The 16,731-nt window shown below is 38.2% G+C and overlaps 2 protein-coding genes across 2 annotated transcripts in view; one reads left to right on the top strand and one right to left on the bottom strand.

Moving 5' to 3' along the window:
- Positions 1-16,731, top strand: part of LOC109465343 (kalirin-like) — a 159,248-nt gene that overhangs the window by 11,449 nt on the left and 131,068 nt on the right. Inside the window, exons 2-8 of the mRNA XM_019762557.1 lie at positions 9,098-9,172; positions 9,334-9,451; positions 10,010-10,100; positions 10,575-10,676; positions 11,720-11,833; positions 12,176-12,446; positions 12,835-12,989. Of these exons, the coding sequence (XP_019618116.1) occupies positions 9,098-9,172; positions 9,334-9,451; positions 10,010-10,100; positions 10,575-10,676; positions 11,720-11,833; positions 12,176-12,446; positions 12,835-12,989 (926 nt within the window). The remainder of the gene's footprint in view (positions 1-9,097; positions 9,173-9,333; positions 9,452-10,009; positions 10,101-10,574; positions 10,677-11,719; positions 11,834-12,175; positions 12,447-12,834; positions 12,990-16,731) is intronic.
- LOC109465342 (U6 snRNA-associated Sm-like protein LSm5) overlaps positions 1-16,731 on the bottom strand; it is a 41,651-nt gene that overhangs the window by 20,282 nt on the left and 4,638 nt on the right. The window lies entirely within an intron of this gene.

Here is a 16,731-nt window from a genome sequence, read left to right as displayed (position 1 = left end):
TATCACATAAATGAAAGTGATAGATATACTTTTCAGGTACAGATACTTTCCAAACATATATCTTACGTCTTAAACATGTCCCTGATGCATTAACTCGAGTCCTAACATTTTTTTAAATATATTGACTTCTGTACAGCCTTTTCTAATCATAAACATTGGCTTTCAGGTCTGTTCCATTTCAGTTTCAATTGTGTTAGAAGCCATGAAACGGTGTCCTACGGTTTTACGAGAGCAGACTCCTGTACTGCTCTTATCTGCAGAATCATTAAACAGGTGCCAAGCACAGCTGTCTGCCTCCCATGTGAGTTTTCCCAGGTCAGAGGTTGTGAAAGAAATCCAATTTCAGCCCTTCTCAGCAGGTGTACAGATGCTGGGGTGAGATTACAAGGCTGTAGTAATGAGTTAGATTGTATCTGTGTACATGACTGGATGATAGTGTCAGGGGCAGGTACATATGTAATGTTACATGTATAGAGCTAGCCCTGGAGTGTGGGAGGGCAAGTTGTTACCTCCATGAAAAATGGAAGTATTGTTTTTGATCTGTGTGTGAGTGTGTCTGTGTGTGTGTTTCCACATATTTGTGGTCAACTTCAGAAGGCCTGAATTATGTTGATATTTGGTATGTGAGTAGGTCTTGTGATAGGAAATGTGGGCCTCCTGGTGGCTGACCTTGGTACTGCAGCAGAACTTTTTGTATTTTGGATATAGTAGTATCAGTACTTTTTGAGCAATTCGTAAATATTAGGAGAAATGTTTTATCAACGGAAACAAATCAATGTATACCAATAGCCATGTAAAGGTATTTTCATCCTCATGTTCTTAAAATAAATTATGTATGTGTTTAACTTAAGTTTGCCATCTCTTGTTATTATCATACACTGATAATTATTATAATATCAGTATTACCTAGTACAGATTGCACTATCGGTCTCTGTATTATCACATCACATACATTCCGTCTACATTTCCATGAAATTGTACTAAATGTAATTTTATCTTGCATGAAATGAAAATATAAAATGCATGTACGTTTGTGTACAGATAACTCAATGGTATGCAATATTGAGAGCCCATCACTTGTAGATAGTAAAATTGATTTATCTTTATTGGGAAACTTCCAGCAGTAAAAGGAGTCGTAACCTTCTGTATACCTTTCAGCTAGAGACCCGGCAACTCCCGACATTTCCCCACATGCATTTTTCATGGGTAAGATTAGCCAGATTTAAGACCTGCCCATGTATTAGTGTGAGAGCCAGACTGTACTCTATTATTGACCAGTAAAAGCATCCCTGGAGGGGTAGATTTAATCTCTGCCTGCCATGAGGCTTGTCTGTGGGAAGAACGAAAAGAAATATGATATAATCTCGTCGTTTGAGGCAAAAATTGATAATGACAAGCTTTGCTTTTTTTATGCATGGATGATGGTGTTGGCCTTGGTGAACTTGAAGCACCCAAAACAGTCGCTTGACCACATAAAAGTCTCAAAATAGGTTTATGACAGCAAATTGGGATATTCTAGGGACAGTCATGGATGGTTAGTACAAAATGTGATGTTGTGATAGAAAACGTTATCATATTGTCATTGGTTGGTTCTGTTGAAAATCCTTCAACGAAACATCATCTACACTAAGTCTCTAACCCAATTTCTGGACTGCAGCAAAAAACTACCTGTTTGTGCAATGGATAGACTATTAATAATTCATAAACAAAATTTGATACTGCAGAGGTTGATATTGTTTCAAATAATTGTTTCCTGACCGACCCTAGAAAACCTGCCCACGGACATTAGACTTTTTCTTTGTTTGGACCCCTGCAAGGGGTTCATTTTTGAAGCTGATCAACTGCTTTTGTAGCCCCATGATCTCACACCTGAGTGATAAAACGTTGTACAATTGGTTTTCTAATATTGACGTTGAAAATACACAAGCGTCCCCATGAAAGTTTTACTTTGTTCAACTGTATTGTCTGATCACCAGATTCTGATTGCCAAATTCTAGAAATAAATTGAAAAAAAAAGAAGATAATCCTACCTACTGACCCTGATTTTGTCAGGACTGAAACAGGAAACACAACATTTTCCCCCTAGGCCTTGGGTCCGGTACTTCCCAGGTGAAACCCATCTATTCCAGCCTAGTTCCAGGTCTGCCTGTATCATGGCCCTCAGTCTGATCCCCTCCCATATGCATGAGCCTGGCGTCTCCCCATGAATGTTAGAACACAGCTTATCGACAGGACAATACAAACGACTGCCTTCCGGCGACTGCCCTGATTTCTGTACCAGCTCAGGATTGATGGGAGCGAGATTGATGGGAGCGCGGAAAAGCAAAAGAAATTTCACTCTCTACGTTTGCATTTGCGCCGCAAGAAATTTCACTTGCTACGTTTGCGCCGCTACAAATATCTGACTGGAGAAATATTATTAGATGTCTTTTTGTAATAAAGAATATTTCATTTTGGTAGACAATTTGTGGGCCTGGAATCACAGATTGGCACATGTACATGAAGCTATATGTTTAATTATAAAAGCATCAGGTGGTTTGTTTGTCATATACGTCCTGCAATGAAATTTATGTGCTTTTATTTACATACCAAATTGAGGTCCGTGTTTTGACTGATTATGATGTTTTGAGGTTGCGTTGGCAGACACATGATAAATTGTTGCAATGTTTTAGATTAACGTGAATATCAAAGCTGGGGATTTGGGTAGTGTAGAAGTAATACCAGCATGGAATACTAAGCCAAACGGATGTATTTTTCATTTCTTTGTATTTTAAGCAAAATTGTTAGTTGACTAGACCTTAAGAAAGTCACAGATTTTTCATTTGTAGATTTTGTATCACAAAGCCAGAACCACATTTGGGCATAACACACCTTTTATGTATGTGGTAGATGCAGGCTTTCTCAAAGAGTGATTATAAGACGACACAATTGCCAGGATTTGAACTCTCGACCCCTTGATCCAAACACAACCCTAGATGAGTACTATTGTACTATTGGGAGGCTGTAAAATAAGCTGTTAACCTGCAGCTGGGAGAGTTTCAACCAATATTTTGCAACCTCCTGTCCATAAAAAATGGCATAATATCCCTACATACAGTAGGCATGCAATCAAGACAGTTTTACAAGTATTCTAATCATGTACGCAAAAATGTTACGACAATGATATGCTCCATAAAATTCAGCATTTCAAAAGTGCTTTCCACTGTGAGTGTGCCGTCTGAAATATACTAAATCCCATGACTGCAGTATTTTTCATATCAGTAGCAACCTTTATTTTGTAAACTTTTGAAATCTCCATGTAATTTTCTCCACCTTTTTATAATCCTTCCAAATATCTGCAGCAGAATGGTTCTGTTGAAGAAATGGCGCGGTGTTTGGATAACACGGTAGAGTGAACACGCAAGACGCAACAAATGTGATCATTAGATAGCGGATTGAGAATCCCAGTCCTGCCCGTGCGAGTCAAGAGAGCGCTCGGATCCCGTCGTTTATTGGCGTCTCGCGGGATAAACCTGGCGCCAGCGCGTAATTAAGGACATACCCTCGGAGAGAAATCCGCATTCTATCAGCGCACAAGATTGACGGCCAACAAGGCTATTAACAGTTGGCTATTACCCATCGGTTGTGCGCTGTCCTGTTTTCCCAGAATCGCGTAGTTTTGTCGCAAATGAGTTTATGATAAAACGCTCTTGGTCTTCCCGTTTGTCCCACGAGACAGAGTGGCGTCAGTTGCTGCTCGATTGCTCCGTAATAAAAGGAAAGCGCAGCAAACCGGCACTGAGGATATCCACTGGTAGTACCAGATAAGGACGGACGATTTGTCTCTGATTTACATGGTAAAAATCTGTATTGATGGACGTCTTTCAACTGCTGACCTAAATGTATGTTTTACCCCATTCTATGTACAAGTCTAAGGAAGGACTCACCTATTCAGTTTTCGTTCTTGAATTCATTTTTTTTTCTGATTGAGAAAATTCAGGATAATGAATCAACTTCTAACTGTACACATTTCGGCACCAACAATTGAAGACAGTTCCAAAATTTACTGTTTGAAATTTTAACCAGTATGTTGGCTTCGTGGGTCCTGGATTTCATACACTGTACAATGTATTGCCAGTATACTACTATTACTAGTATAGTAGTAACCATAAATTGGCACTGCCATAATTTTAACACAATGTTCAGCATATGTACTGGCAAGTATTCAAAACTTGATATCCCACATACTCATAAAATCAAAGAAAATAAGACCCTAGGAAGTCTTGAAAGATTAAACCTTTAGAAATAATGAAGAAAGATGGTCTCCCTACTGGTAAATTATGGAGGATATTCAAGCTGTAGCAGTGGATGTCATTTCAGTACCAAGGACAGATGTGTTTTGCACAGTAAACCTGCCAGCCTGTCCTCAATTTATACTACTCTACAGGGGGGAGAGAAATGGATTGTTTTACTGTAAGGCCACAGCAAGTCATTTTTATGGATGATATTTGTTAACTGTGCAATATTTGTTTCTCTGTTTTTAAACACTAGCATACAATTCAGCGCTACTTTTTAGTTGCGCTGCCACATGCTAGAGATTGTACTCATCGATCAATCAATAAACAATTATTATTATTATTATTATTATCAGCACACGCATTGATGTTTGCCTGATTTTGGAAGAAAAGAAATTTTGTCGCCCTCTGACAGTGGTCAACAGGCAAAAGATGGGAAAAGATATATGTGGCATACCAGAACGTGGGTGGCAGATAAATATAAAGAGAGGAGACAAGACAAGGCTCTTATTTACTGTTTTGTCTTTTACTTTGATGCAGTTATATTTGATATTCCCACTGAATGAAAACCATTTGTACAATGACTGACAACTTTTATTTTTGCTCGCCTTGTTTTTTTGCCGTATCGCATTAGATTTGGAGTCTGCGGAGGATGTCATCCATAAAATTTACTTGCTGTGGTTTAATTCATGCCTTTTCTTGTTCCAGTTTCCACCTTTTGACTAAGCCACTATTGACACTTGAAATTCATTCAAGCAAAAATAAGTGTATGGAACAACTGACCCTCAATGATATGCATGGCTGGTAATGACAGAAATCCTATAAACTATGATTTATTGAATAAAAAGGCATGCTGGTATTTTAGTACTAGTACTACAGTAAAACCTGTACTAGTGACCACCTCTGCGTAAGGACCACCTGGCCATTTTTGGGTGGTCTCTAAGATTATTTTCCCCATTACAAATCTTGTATATATCAGCCACCTCTCTCCTGTGATCATTTTCTTCAAAGTCCTTGAACGGTTATATTGAATGAATGACTTTATTTCAGGAAAAAACCCATAGTACAGACAGGACCACATAGACACTAAACACACAACAATCTATATACATTTTTAAAATACGTGTTCCTGAATTGGCAGTCTGATCTCAAAAGACAGCATATAATGCTATTGTTGGTGGCATATATTCTATTGATGAAAGCATAACACAATTTCCTGCGTCTAGCATCGAATGTATCGGTCGAGAGGTGTACAAACATTGAACTGGCACTACACCCTCTTGGCAACTTAAGGAGAATATTGTGGACATGATTGATTGTTTACAAAGTGTGCTACATATCAGTACACAAACACTTGTACATTGTAGCTGTTATGTTATGTAAACATTCTATAGTTTATATGGATAGCTCTCTTCCTGTATGTACCTACTGTGGCAGCTGTAAGAAAAATGTGTTGTAATGATAGAACCCATATGGTCCTCAAGGCTCATATCCAGTTGTTATCCTTTGCAAATTGGCCGCAGCAAAAATAAATACTGGCCTCTATGTAAACATATAAATTATAAAGAGCTTGTTTCATGTGTGTGTTTGTTTTTGCGACAGTTCTTTCTCTGGCTTTTGTTCAGTTGCTATGTTATGTGCCTTGAATTGTGTAAAACACATGTACATGTAGATCAGTCGATATTGAATAAGATTCATAAAAGAATATATTCATCTATTATGTTAACACTTTTTATGATCTATTGAATGAACTCTATTTACAAACCTCTATCCTGTATGTTTTCCATATACTGGAATTATTTTTTTTAGTAGGATCCTCATAGAAAATATGTTACATTTTGGCACATTTATAATAGTTATAATACACTAAAAATGTGTGTACATTTTGATTGGCACAGTTAAGTTATATATTGTCAGTTTTCACTTTATAAGACACAGCCAGAAAGTTTATTTTCAACAATAACAACATTAGTATAGATTCCCTTACAGCATAAACAGACCACATGTGTTATTGTAATTAATTACCCAGTTCCAGCCTTTTGATCCATCCCCACACATCAATCATGTACCATCCCTGATATCAATGCACCACCCCTGACCAGGTCGTGACCTGGAGTACTAATCATAGCGCTGACCGATCCGCGGGGTGTGATTTTCTCGACGCCAAAAAATTGCTCGCATTTTATCGCCAGATTGATATGGTGACTGGGCCGTATGAGTTGTTGTGGACCCATTATTTGTACCTGTTCCTTGGACTTATTGAATATCCACAAGTCACTATATGTTACTCCAATAGACTTATATGCTGCGTTAAAACTACCTTTAGAGCCTAATGCATAGCTATAATATCTTAGAATCGGTAGAGTTTTATTCCTGTGAAACATACTAGTATATAACCCAGAGGATGTGGCTATGCTATGCCAATGTAAGAATTTTATTAGAGTAGTAAATCATGAAACTTTCATTATGGCTTTGTAAGTTAGGCAAAGTTTACACAGATTTATTTTTGGGTGCTATCAGTTGCAAGCAAGTACTTTTTTTTATCGTATGTATGAATCCACATATCAGTTGAACTGTATTGGTTATATTTGAGACTTAGACAAGATTTTATCACAATCATGTTGATTGTGAGGGTACCACCAGTATTAAACAGAGTTGAAGGTATAAAAATATACGTAGATTAAAAAAGATACAAAAAGCAAAACATTGCAGAAACACTACTTGTGTCAGAAGAACACTGTGGTTGAAGAAGTGGTAATAGTTTTTATTGATCTCTAAAGTGTATAATGGATGGTAATGGAGTGTCAGGTACATTACACAAGATGAGGCATCTTTATATATGTACATAGCTAATACTGCTGGGTACAAACTGGCTCTTATAGATTTCTGATATATGGGAGAGACAACCATCATTCTTCTTCAGTACATCTATTAGGACTACACATGTCAATGAGAAGCGGGAGGGAGGTTCACTTAAATCGTGTCTGATTGAAAGTTGTTATGCCTTCAGGCTTGTCTTTTTCGTTTGATTTTGGCATTCTACAACATTGGTATCCTTTTCAAATATTTTTTTTGCAATATATTTGCTCATTGCCTAATTGCCTTACGAGAAGTCTGAAATCTCTTACTTCTTGTTACAAATGTACAACTGAAAAACTTCTATACAACTTGCAACTTGTCCATGAATTGGATAACTGGATAACTGCAAGTTTGAATATAATGTTTCTCGTACTGCATATTTCGCTAAGTTCAAGAAAAGTTCAGTTTTTTAATGTTTTGGCTGCCTGCCAGGCCACATGCTGGAGTAATGCCTGTATTATCAACCCTTATCCCACACTATTGTGTAACAGTTGGTGTGGAGGGATTTCAACTAAGCCTGGATTTCAGCAAACCATTCACAGAGAACCACTAAACACATTACTGTAAATCACCATTTTTCTAGTACTTTCTATAAGCCTTTGACTATCTCAGAGTCTGAGGAAGACCAACCCAACTATCAGACTTTAAGCCATGGAGGGTGTTATTATAAATCAGCCGTAGCTTCAAAAAGCTCTTGGCTAGCTTATTCTGAGACAAGGCAATATGATGTTCAAAGTCTCAGAGCACTTTTATGCAGTTTGTCACGAGATACAAATGCTTGTGGGAGGACAAAGGATTTTGCTGGATGCTATGAAAGTCCAGCTGCATTCATCTTATGTGTGTGCTTGTACTTCCTTGCAGTCATTATTACTATCTCTAGGGGAGAGATAGTTTTAGGAAAATATATCATGTTTAAAAGTGAACTTTTTACCTCACAAACTTTTACAGTGTTCTAGTAGGGTGTCGGCACTATTCAGTGTAAAATGTTATTGTGTTTTGATTAAGTTTTTTTTTATTGTCATCTTTGTCTAATGTCATCTTTGTCTATGTCTCATATTGTCCCTTTACAGTTGATCTATGATTTATTATATAACCTTTAAAGGTGACAATATTAACAATTTAGGAATTTATATTGTCAATTTCAAAAGCAACTACACTTTCAGTGCAGATGATTTGGACATTATTTCAAGTGATTTCCTTAACTCTTTGTGGGTTTTTTAGTTTTGCACATGTGCCTTGCATGTTTGAATCTATTCTTACAAGGACTGATTATTTTGCTGTGCTTTTTTTTGTGCAAATAGCTGTGAATATGTCCCTATTGCTATTGTATAGTGAACAAAGACGACCCAATGTATCCTATAGAATGCCATGAAACACTAGAGAATGGTTTTCTCCACCTACAACAGGAAGTTTGGTGAAGGTCTCCTCAGAAACTAGTGTTAATTGGTTTCAGTGGGATCGGCCCATTTTCCCACGTGGGAGGTAGTGGTAGAGTATTCTGAGAAAAAAAAATGCTGAACAAGAAGAAAAGATTTGTGGACGATACCATCATAATTGGTAGAGGAAGGCCTGCTCTACTCAAAAACTGTACAGTTAATGTGCTATATGCTATTTCTTTTACTTTAAGTACTTTGAATTTGTATAATTTATGAGTTGCTTAATGTGGTGATTATATAGTGCTTGACCAGTCACAAGGAATGTCAACGATTCATTTGTTGACCTACTCAAGCACAAGTTGTTTGTGAAGCAATACAAAGTAGTTCACATTGAACAGGGCTCAAAACTGTCTTGTTTGATTGTGGTACATATGTTTGAAAAATAAAGCTGCTCATGAGCCCCCTCTGGCACCAGTACTGAAAACTGCAGTCTGCAGAAAGAAGATATGTTATATTGACCATGTCTATTTTCATTCAGAAGATGTCACACTGTTTTGCTAAGAATGTTCCGTCTTGTTTTTACCACAGGGAGCAAAAAGACGGAAGGGCTGAAAGCTGCTGACATAGTGCCAATTCTTAGAGAAAAAATAGCTTTCTTATCAGGTAAGGCATGGTTGTGTGTTGTGTTTGTGTTAAAATGAATTTCTGTGGTATATCAAACAGGTGCTGGCATTTCTATTGTGATGCTACTATTGTTTTAACTACAAATTTTATTATACTACGTACACACATGTAGATATTCTTGTATCTTCTGTTGTTCCTAGGTGGCCGTGATATGAGAGGGGGTCCCGTCCTGACATTTCCACAGCGCAACAACCCAGAAAAGGCCATCCGCTACGATGACCTCAAGAGAGTCATGACATACTTAGCTAGTATTCCCAGGTAGGTTTAACTTAAGGCATACATTCAAGTATATTGTACCATATTTAAACTGCAAGCAGGCTTTTAGCTAGGATTTTTTTGTTGGGTGTCCATTTTTTTGTATGCCATGCGCAGTGAAGAGCTTTTGGGGGGGGGCTTTTTTGAAATTCATAATGCTCTACTTGCACTTTCTGCATTTTGAGGTGCAAATTTTGAGGAATTTGAGTTTTTTCCTTCAGTAAACCATCAATTTTGTAATTATAGTAAGGCTGAAGGGAGGCATGTGTGCATGGCAGGGGTTGGGAGTGGAAAAAATAGGGCGTCTTTAGGGTGTCCTACCAAAAATTAGGGCGTCCAATTTCTTACTATTTTCAGTACAGGGCGTCCAAAAGACACCCTGGACACCCCCTAGCTAAAAGCCTGACTGCAAGAGAATTCAGATGCTCAGTAATACAAATTAAGTGTGTATGGAGGATTGTATGAATGCTAATGCTTTGTGTTATACGGGTATTTGTATCTTTTTAAAATTACTTTTGAAATGTTGTCTTGTTCCCAACTTATATTGTTGTTCCATTGCAGTGAGGACACCAAGAAGCATGGCTTCAGTGTGGTGGTGGATATGCGAGGCTCCACATGGAGTTCTGTCAAACCCCTACTCAAGGCATTACAGGTTGGTCCCTACACAACACAGAGTTCTGGTAAACTCCAATTCATCCATTCTTCTAGATGGCCCTCCGTTGTATGGTGTTTCTAAGAGTGTAAGAAGACAAGTGTACAAGAAGATATCTGTATGCAGAACTGCATTGCAAGCTGCGTAACTGCAGTGGCAACAGTAGACACTAGGGGGAGCTGTTTCAGTGCCCAACATTCAGCCTTCCCTTCAAAAGAATTTTTCACAATTGCAAGATAGGGCTGATATACTGCAGTGCCTCCCACTGATCACTGTGGTAACTGCAGTTGCCCAGGCAAAGGTTTCAGCTCCATACATGTATGTGCATTATCAGGTTTTAGTATACCCTCAGAAGTTGTGATAGAGTCTCTTTATGTGGTAATCTTGTAATCTACCCTCGGACTGTGGGGACCTCCAGGCTTTGAAGTGTCTCGGATGTTTCAGCAGTAAGTGTTTGACCTCTGCCCCCTACAGGACTGTTTCCCCGGTAACATCCACATGGCTCACATCATCAAACCCGACAACTTCTGGCAGAAACACCGCACCAGTCTTGGCTCCTCCAAGTTCTCTTTCGAGGTAGGGGGGGAGATGTTGTTTTATTCCTTGAGTGTCAATACATTTACCTTACGTCATTTCAATTTGATTTGTTGGCTCTTGGATGTTTTCAGAATAATCTGAAGCAACAGGGCAAAAGAAAAAAACAAAAATAAAAACAGGCCTAAGCATCCTATGACATCCCAAAAGCTGCGATCGGAGCTACGAAGTCAACATACCAGGCCAGTTTACAACAATGAATTTTCAACTTGTTACCAAACTAATGCATTGAAGGATGGGAAAATTGTAACTACTAGGAAGACAAGGAGCTTTCTTCAACCATTGGGGCCAAAATATGAGCATTTTGGAGTTGATTCAGAACCTGAACCTGAACATTTTTTGCAAATGAGAAAAAATGAAGTGGGGGAATCCAAGAACCAACAAATCAAATTGGTGTGGTCTTAGCAGTGGTTTTATTTTGCATTCCGAAAGGAAAAGGAGTTTTTTTGCAGTGTTTGAAGTTTTAACCTTTTGGAATCAAACTTCACTTGTCAGTCACCTGTATCCTGTGGAAGGTTTTCAGTTCCTGTGTTTTTGTCACCCTAACATACAGAACACAACCCTAATGAGCTGTCTACACCTAGTTAATTTGTAAGGGAAAACTTTGCACATGGAAAATATCCTGATTTTAAAGGCACAGTGGAATGGACTATTTGTTTCTCAATTTGCCTATGTTGTATAAGAAAATTTAAATCCAAATTTTGATGAAAATATTGATCTAAATCTAAAGGAATCTTCCGCTACATGTACTGTTTTTGTTATTTCATTATAAAACAAACTTTCTTTTGAACCATTAACCTTTATAAAGTTGCAATTTATATTTGTATATTTTGCAAAGAATCAGGCAATTTCATTCAAATGTCTGACATGAGTGTCAAATGTTTCTCAGACCTCCGTTTTGCATTCTAAAAAGCAGCCATGGAAAGTTTTCTCTGCAGTTTTAATTACTGAGATTCAACAACAATATCTTAGCAGTTTTCTGTATCTTGTTTGTAAGAACTGTTTTATTGTCTCTGTTGTTACAGACCTCCATGATAGCTCTGGATGGCCTGACAAAGTGCATCGACCAATCGCAGCTTACGAGCGAGTTTGACGGCACGCTGGTGTACGATCACGAGGAGTGGATAGAACTCAGGCTGGTGAGCGAGTGATTTCTCACGCATTTATGCAAATATCACTATTTGAAACGTTTGCCTTTGGTCATTATTACCACATATCAAAATATTATTTGCGGAAAGGTTAATGTAATCACTTGCTTTTAGTTTTGTATTGTGATTATACTCATTATTTCAAAAGAAATCTACAAAGAAAATGTTTCTTCTCCATTGTTATTTCCAGAAAGGTATGGATCAAATACATGCATGTAATACATGCATGTAAATTTTCTTCAGCTATGACTTACTGAAATGCATATAGGACACCAAGATGGCCACTCAATATTTGAAAGGAAGTCTACAAAGGTAATGTTTCTAACCCCCCAGGCCCTTGAAGAATTCGTCTACTCTGCGTTGGACTTGCTGGACAAGTTCGAGACCCTGGAGGAAGCAATGAACGCTAACGACTTTGCAGACGACCTTGCCGGTGCCAAACTGATGATGGAGGAGCACAACTCTCGCAAGAAGAAAATCTCCAAAGCCCCGATCGAACAGTTAGAAACGGAGGGGCAGAAACTTCTGGAAAAGATCGGGGTGATGAAGGCTGAGGAAGGGACAGGAGACAGTGGTATAGGGGAGAACCATGCAATGGTGTCAGGTAGGGCACTGATGAAATACTGTGTTTGGTTAAAACTAAAGCATTAGAATTTTTTTTTACTTCTTATTCCTGAGCGATATGCCCATCTCAGTGCTATAGAAATGCCTGTGATGTAATTACTGTACAAAGCTACTATGGCATGACCATCTATTACATGTAGATTAAGTATGTTTAGAACTTTAATACAGTACGTCTGCTTGAAAACCTTTCAAGGAAGGTAAAACTCAATTTTAGGTTTTACATTGATTGATTTTTACAGTGTGGAAAATGTTCTAATGTCCTGGCTAGTGTGGCCGATGGGTTGCAGTGAAAAAGTTTATTTCAGTTTAGTGATTCAACGTTTTTAGAGGGAACTGTGGTGCGTAAATTGTTTTTTTCCGCTTCGTAGGTACTGCTGATTTCCAAAGCGAAGCCCCCCGTGTGACGAGTCTGGTGGAGAATCTTCACGCCACGCGACAGAGACTCCAGCAGCTGTGGCACATTCGCAAACTCAAGTTAGACCAGTGCTTCCAGCTCCGTCTCTTCGACAACGACTGTGAGAAGGTAGGGTCAGGGGGCAACTGGACAAGTGCGGAGAGGGTCCAATGTTTTGTATTTTCTTTGTAATGCAATATTGTCCACTTAGGGCCAATTTTCTATTGTATAACTCACTCACAAAATACTAGTATCCGGTTAAGTGTCTGTTCTTCCCGTCTTCTGAGGGTTAGACATGCTTGCACACTGATGCTGAGGCTTGTTGACAGCTGGCCATTTGCCTCTGTCTTGTGGGTTTACATTTAACACTGCAATGAAAACTCTACAAAAAAAGGCCTTACGAGCCCTCTTCAGTATAAAATCAAGTTTAGGAGACAGTAATGCATCAGTATCAGTATACTGCAAACTATTCGATGCATGCGTTGTTCCCATATTAACCTACGGTGCTGAAGTTTGGGGCAAGATTGGACTAAACGACAATTCTCCAATGGAACAAGCACATTTAAAATTCTGTAAGTCTCTTCTTGGCGTCAGAAAGAATGCCAGCAATCTTGGTGCAAGGGCAGAACTAGGAAGATACCCACTGTGGATCGAAGTATATACTAAAATTTATTCATATTATAAAAGATTAGTTAAAGAAATTCCAAAAGAGAGCTTACTATATGAAGCTCTATTAGTGCAGCAAGACCTGCACCGATGTAAAATACCTTGCTGGTTGTCAAATATAAGTAGAATACTCGAGGAGTCAGGTTTTGCCTACCTTTTACTCCAAAAAGACAGAAACACATCATCTGCTCAATCTGAACTAAAACAAAGACTAAAAGACAATTTTCTGCAATATTTCTACTCAGAAATAAACTCCAAATATAGCAAAAATGGAAGACAAGGAAATAAGTTAAGAACTTACAGAACAATTAAGCTTACATATGAAAAAGAACAATATTTAGATGTGCAAAAGTTTAGTCATCGTCGAGCATTGACAAAATTAAGGATTAGTGATCACCAATTACAGATCGAAATTGGTAGGTATAACCAGACTCCAGCAAGTAACAGAATTTGCACTTTATGTAACAGTAACTGTGTAGAGGATGAAGCACACTTTGTCTTAGAATGCCCGTTATACACTGATATGCGGAAATCCTTTATCAATTCCTTAGAGTTAGAGAAGAAATATACATACTTGTCAAAAGCAGAACTAGTTCAAATATATTATGACATCCAAGCACTACGATGTAAATGAAAAGCTATGTAAATTTGTTCATACATGTTTCAAAAAGAGAGAGGAGATCATGTAGATAGATCCTGTAGTTAGAGACGTAGCACAGAAGTATAACACTTGTTACTTATATACCTGTACCTATAGTTATAGCACAGAAGTATAACACTTGTTACTTATATACCTGTACCTATAGTTATAGCACAGAAGTATAACACTTGTTTCTTCTATACCTGTACCTATAGTTATCCAGCTTAATGCATTTGGCCCATGTAGGGCGTGGATATGCAATAAAGTTCATTGTCATTGTCATTGTCATTGTCNCAATTTGCCTATAGAAATTTAAATCCAAATTTTGATGAAAATGTTGATCTAAATCTAAAGGAATCTTCCGCTACATGTACTGTTTTTGTTATTTCATTATAAAACAAACTTTCTTTTGAACCATTAACCTTTATAAAGTTGCAATTTATATTTGTATATTTTGCAAAGAATCAGGCAATTTCATTCAAATGTCTGACATAAGTGTCAAATGTTTCTCAGACCTCCGTTTTGCATTCTAAAAAGCAGCCATGGAAAGTTTTCTCTGCAGTTTTAATTACTGAGATTCAACAACAATATCTTAGCAGTTTTCTGTATCTTGTTTGTAAGAACTGTTTTATTGTCTCTGTTGTTACAGACCTCCATGATAGCTCTTGATGGCCTGACAAAATGCATCGACCAATCGCAGCTTACGAGCGAGTTTGACGGCACGCTGGTGTACGATCACGAGGAGTGGATAGAACTCAGGCTGGTAAGCGAGGGATTTCTCACGCTTTTATGCAAATATTACTATTTGTTATTGGTCATAATTACCACGTATCAAAATGTTATTTGCAGAAAGCTAAATGTACTCATTTGGTCTTGATTGTTACATAAATTTTTATACGTAAATATTCCTCTGGTCTCTGATTTTCTACCCTTAGTGGTTAGTTTTAGAGAGTTTCAAAAGATCCCTAAATGTCTAAAAACAGTTGACCTATTACTTACTGAAAAGCATATTCTGTAGGACGCCAAGATGGCCACTGATGTAGTTTTATCTTGTGATTATACTCATTATTTCAAAGGAAGTCTACAAAGAGAATGTTTCTAATCCTCCAATGTTATTTCCAGAAAGTTATGGAAGTTTTGTTTGTTCCTGTATATAAATATTCTCAAGCTATGAAATGCTTGTAGGATACCTAGATGGCTGCTCAATATTCTAAAAGAATTGTACAAAGTGAATGTTTCTAACCCCCCAGGCCCTTGAAGAATTCGTCTACTCTGCGTTGGACTTGCTGGACAAGTTCGAGACCCTGGAGGAAGCAATGAACGCTAACGACTTTGCAGACGACCTTGCCGGTGCCAAACTCATGATGGAGGAACACAACTCTCGCAAGAAGAAAATCTCCAAAGCCCCGATCGAACAGTTAGAAACGGAGGGGCAGAAACTTCTGGAAAAGATCGGGGTGATGAAAGCTGAGGAAGGGACAGGAGACAGTGGTATAGGGGAGAACCATGCAATGGTGTCAGGTAGGGCACTGATGAAATACTATGTTTGGTTAAAACTAAAGCATTAGAGTTTTTTTTTACTTCTTATTCCTGAGCGATATGCCCATCTCAGTGCTATAGAAATGCCTGTGATGTAATTACTGTACAAAGCTACTATGGCATGACCATCTATTACATGTAGATTAAGTATGTTTAGAACTTTAATACAGTACGTCTGCTTGAAAACAATTTTAGGTTTTACATTGATTGATTTTTACAGTGTGGAAAATGTTCTAATGTCCTGGCTAGTGTGGCCGATGGGTTGCAGTGAAAAAGTTTATTTCAGTTTAGTGATTCAACTTTTTTAGAGGGAACTGTGGTGCGTAAATTGTTTTTTTCCGCTTCGTAGGTACTGCTGATTTCCAAAGCGAAGCCCCCCGTGTGACTAGTCTGGTGGAGAATCTTCACGCCACGCGACAGAGACTCCAGCAGCTGTGGCACATTCGCAAACTCAAGTTAGACCAGTGCTTCCAGCTCCGTCTCTTCGACAACGACTGTGAGAAGGTAGGGTCAGGGGGCAACCGACAAGTGCGGAGAGGGTCCAATGTTTTGTACTTTCTTTGTAATGCAATATTGTCCACTTAGGGCCAATTTTCTATTGTATCACTCACTCACAAAATACTAGTATCCGGTTAAGTGTCTGTTCTTCCCCATGTTCTGAGGGTTAGACATGCTTGCACACTGATGCTGAGGCTTGTTGACAGCTGGCCATTTGCCTCTGTCTTGTGGGTTTACATTGTATTATCATTGTAAGGCCACACCAATTTAATTTGTTGGTTCTCGGATTTTTTCAGAAAAAATATGAAGCGACAGGGCGAAAAAAAATAAAAATAAAAACAGGTCTAGGCATCCTATTATAGCCCCAAATGCTACAATATGAGCCATGAAGTCAACAAAAAAGGCTGGGTTAAAATTTAAAGTACAAATTTTGAACTTTTAATCAAACCACTGCCTTTATAGATGGAAAAAACTGTAACAACTAGGAAGAAAAGGAATTTCCTCAACTGTTGGGGGCAAAATATGAGC

Source organism: Branchiostoma belcheri, unplaced genomic scaffold (assembly GCF_001625305.1).
Source record: "Branchiostoma belcheri isolate BF01 breed outbred unplaced genomic scaffold, Haploidv18h27 scaffold15, whole genome shotgun sequence".
In the NCBI taxonomy this organism is placed as follows: domain Eukaryota; kingdom Metazoa; phylum Chordata; class Leptocardii; order Amphioxiformes; family Branchiostomatidae; genus Branchiostoma; species Branchiostoma belcheri.
The sequence above is the reverse complement of the archived record's forward strand: the minus strand, read 5'-3'. Positions and strand labels throughout refer to the sequence as shown.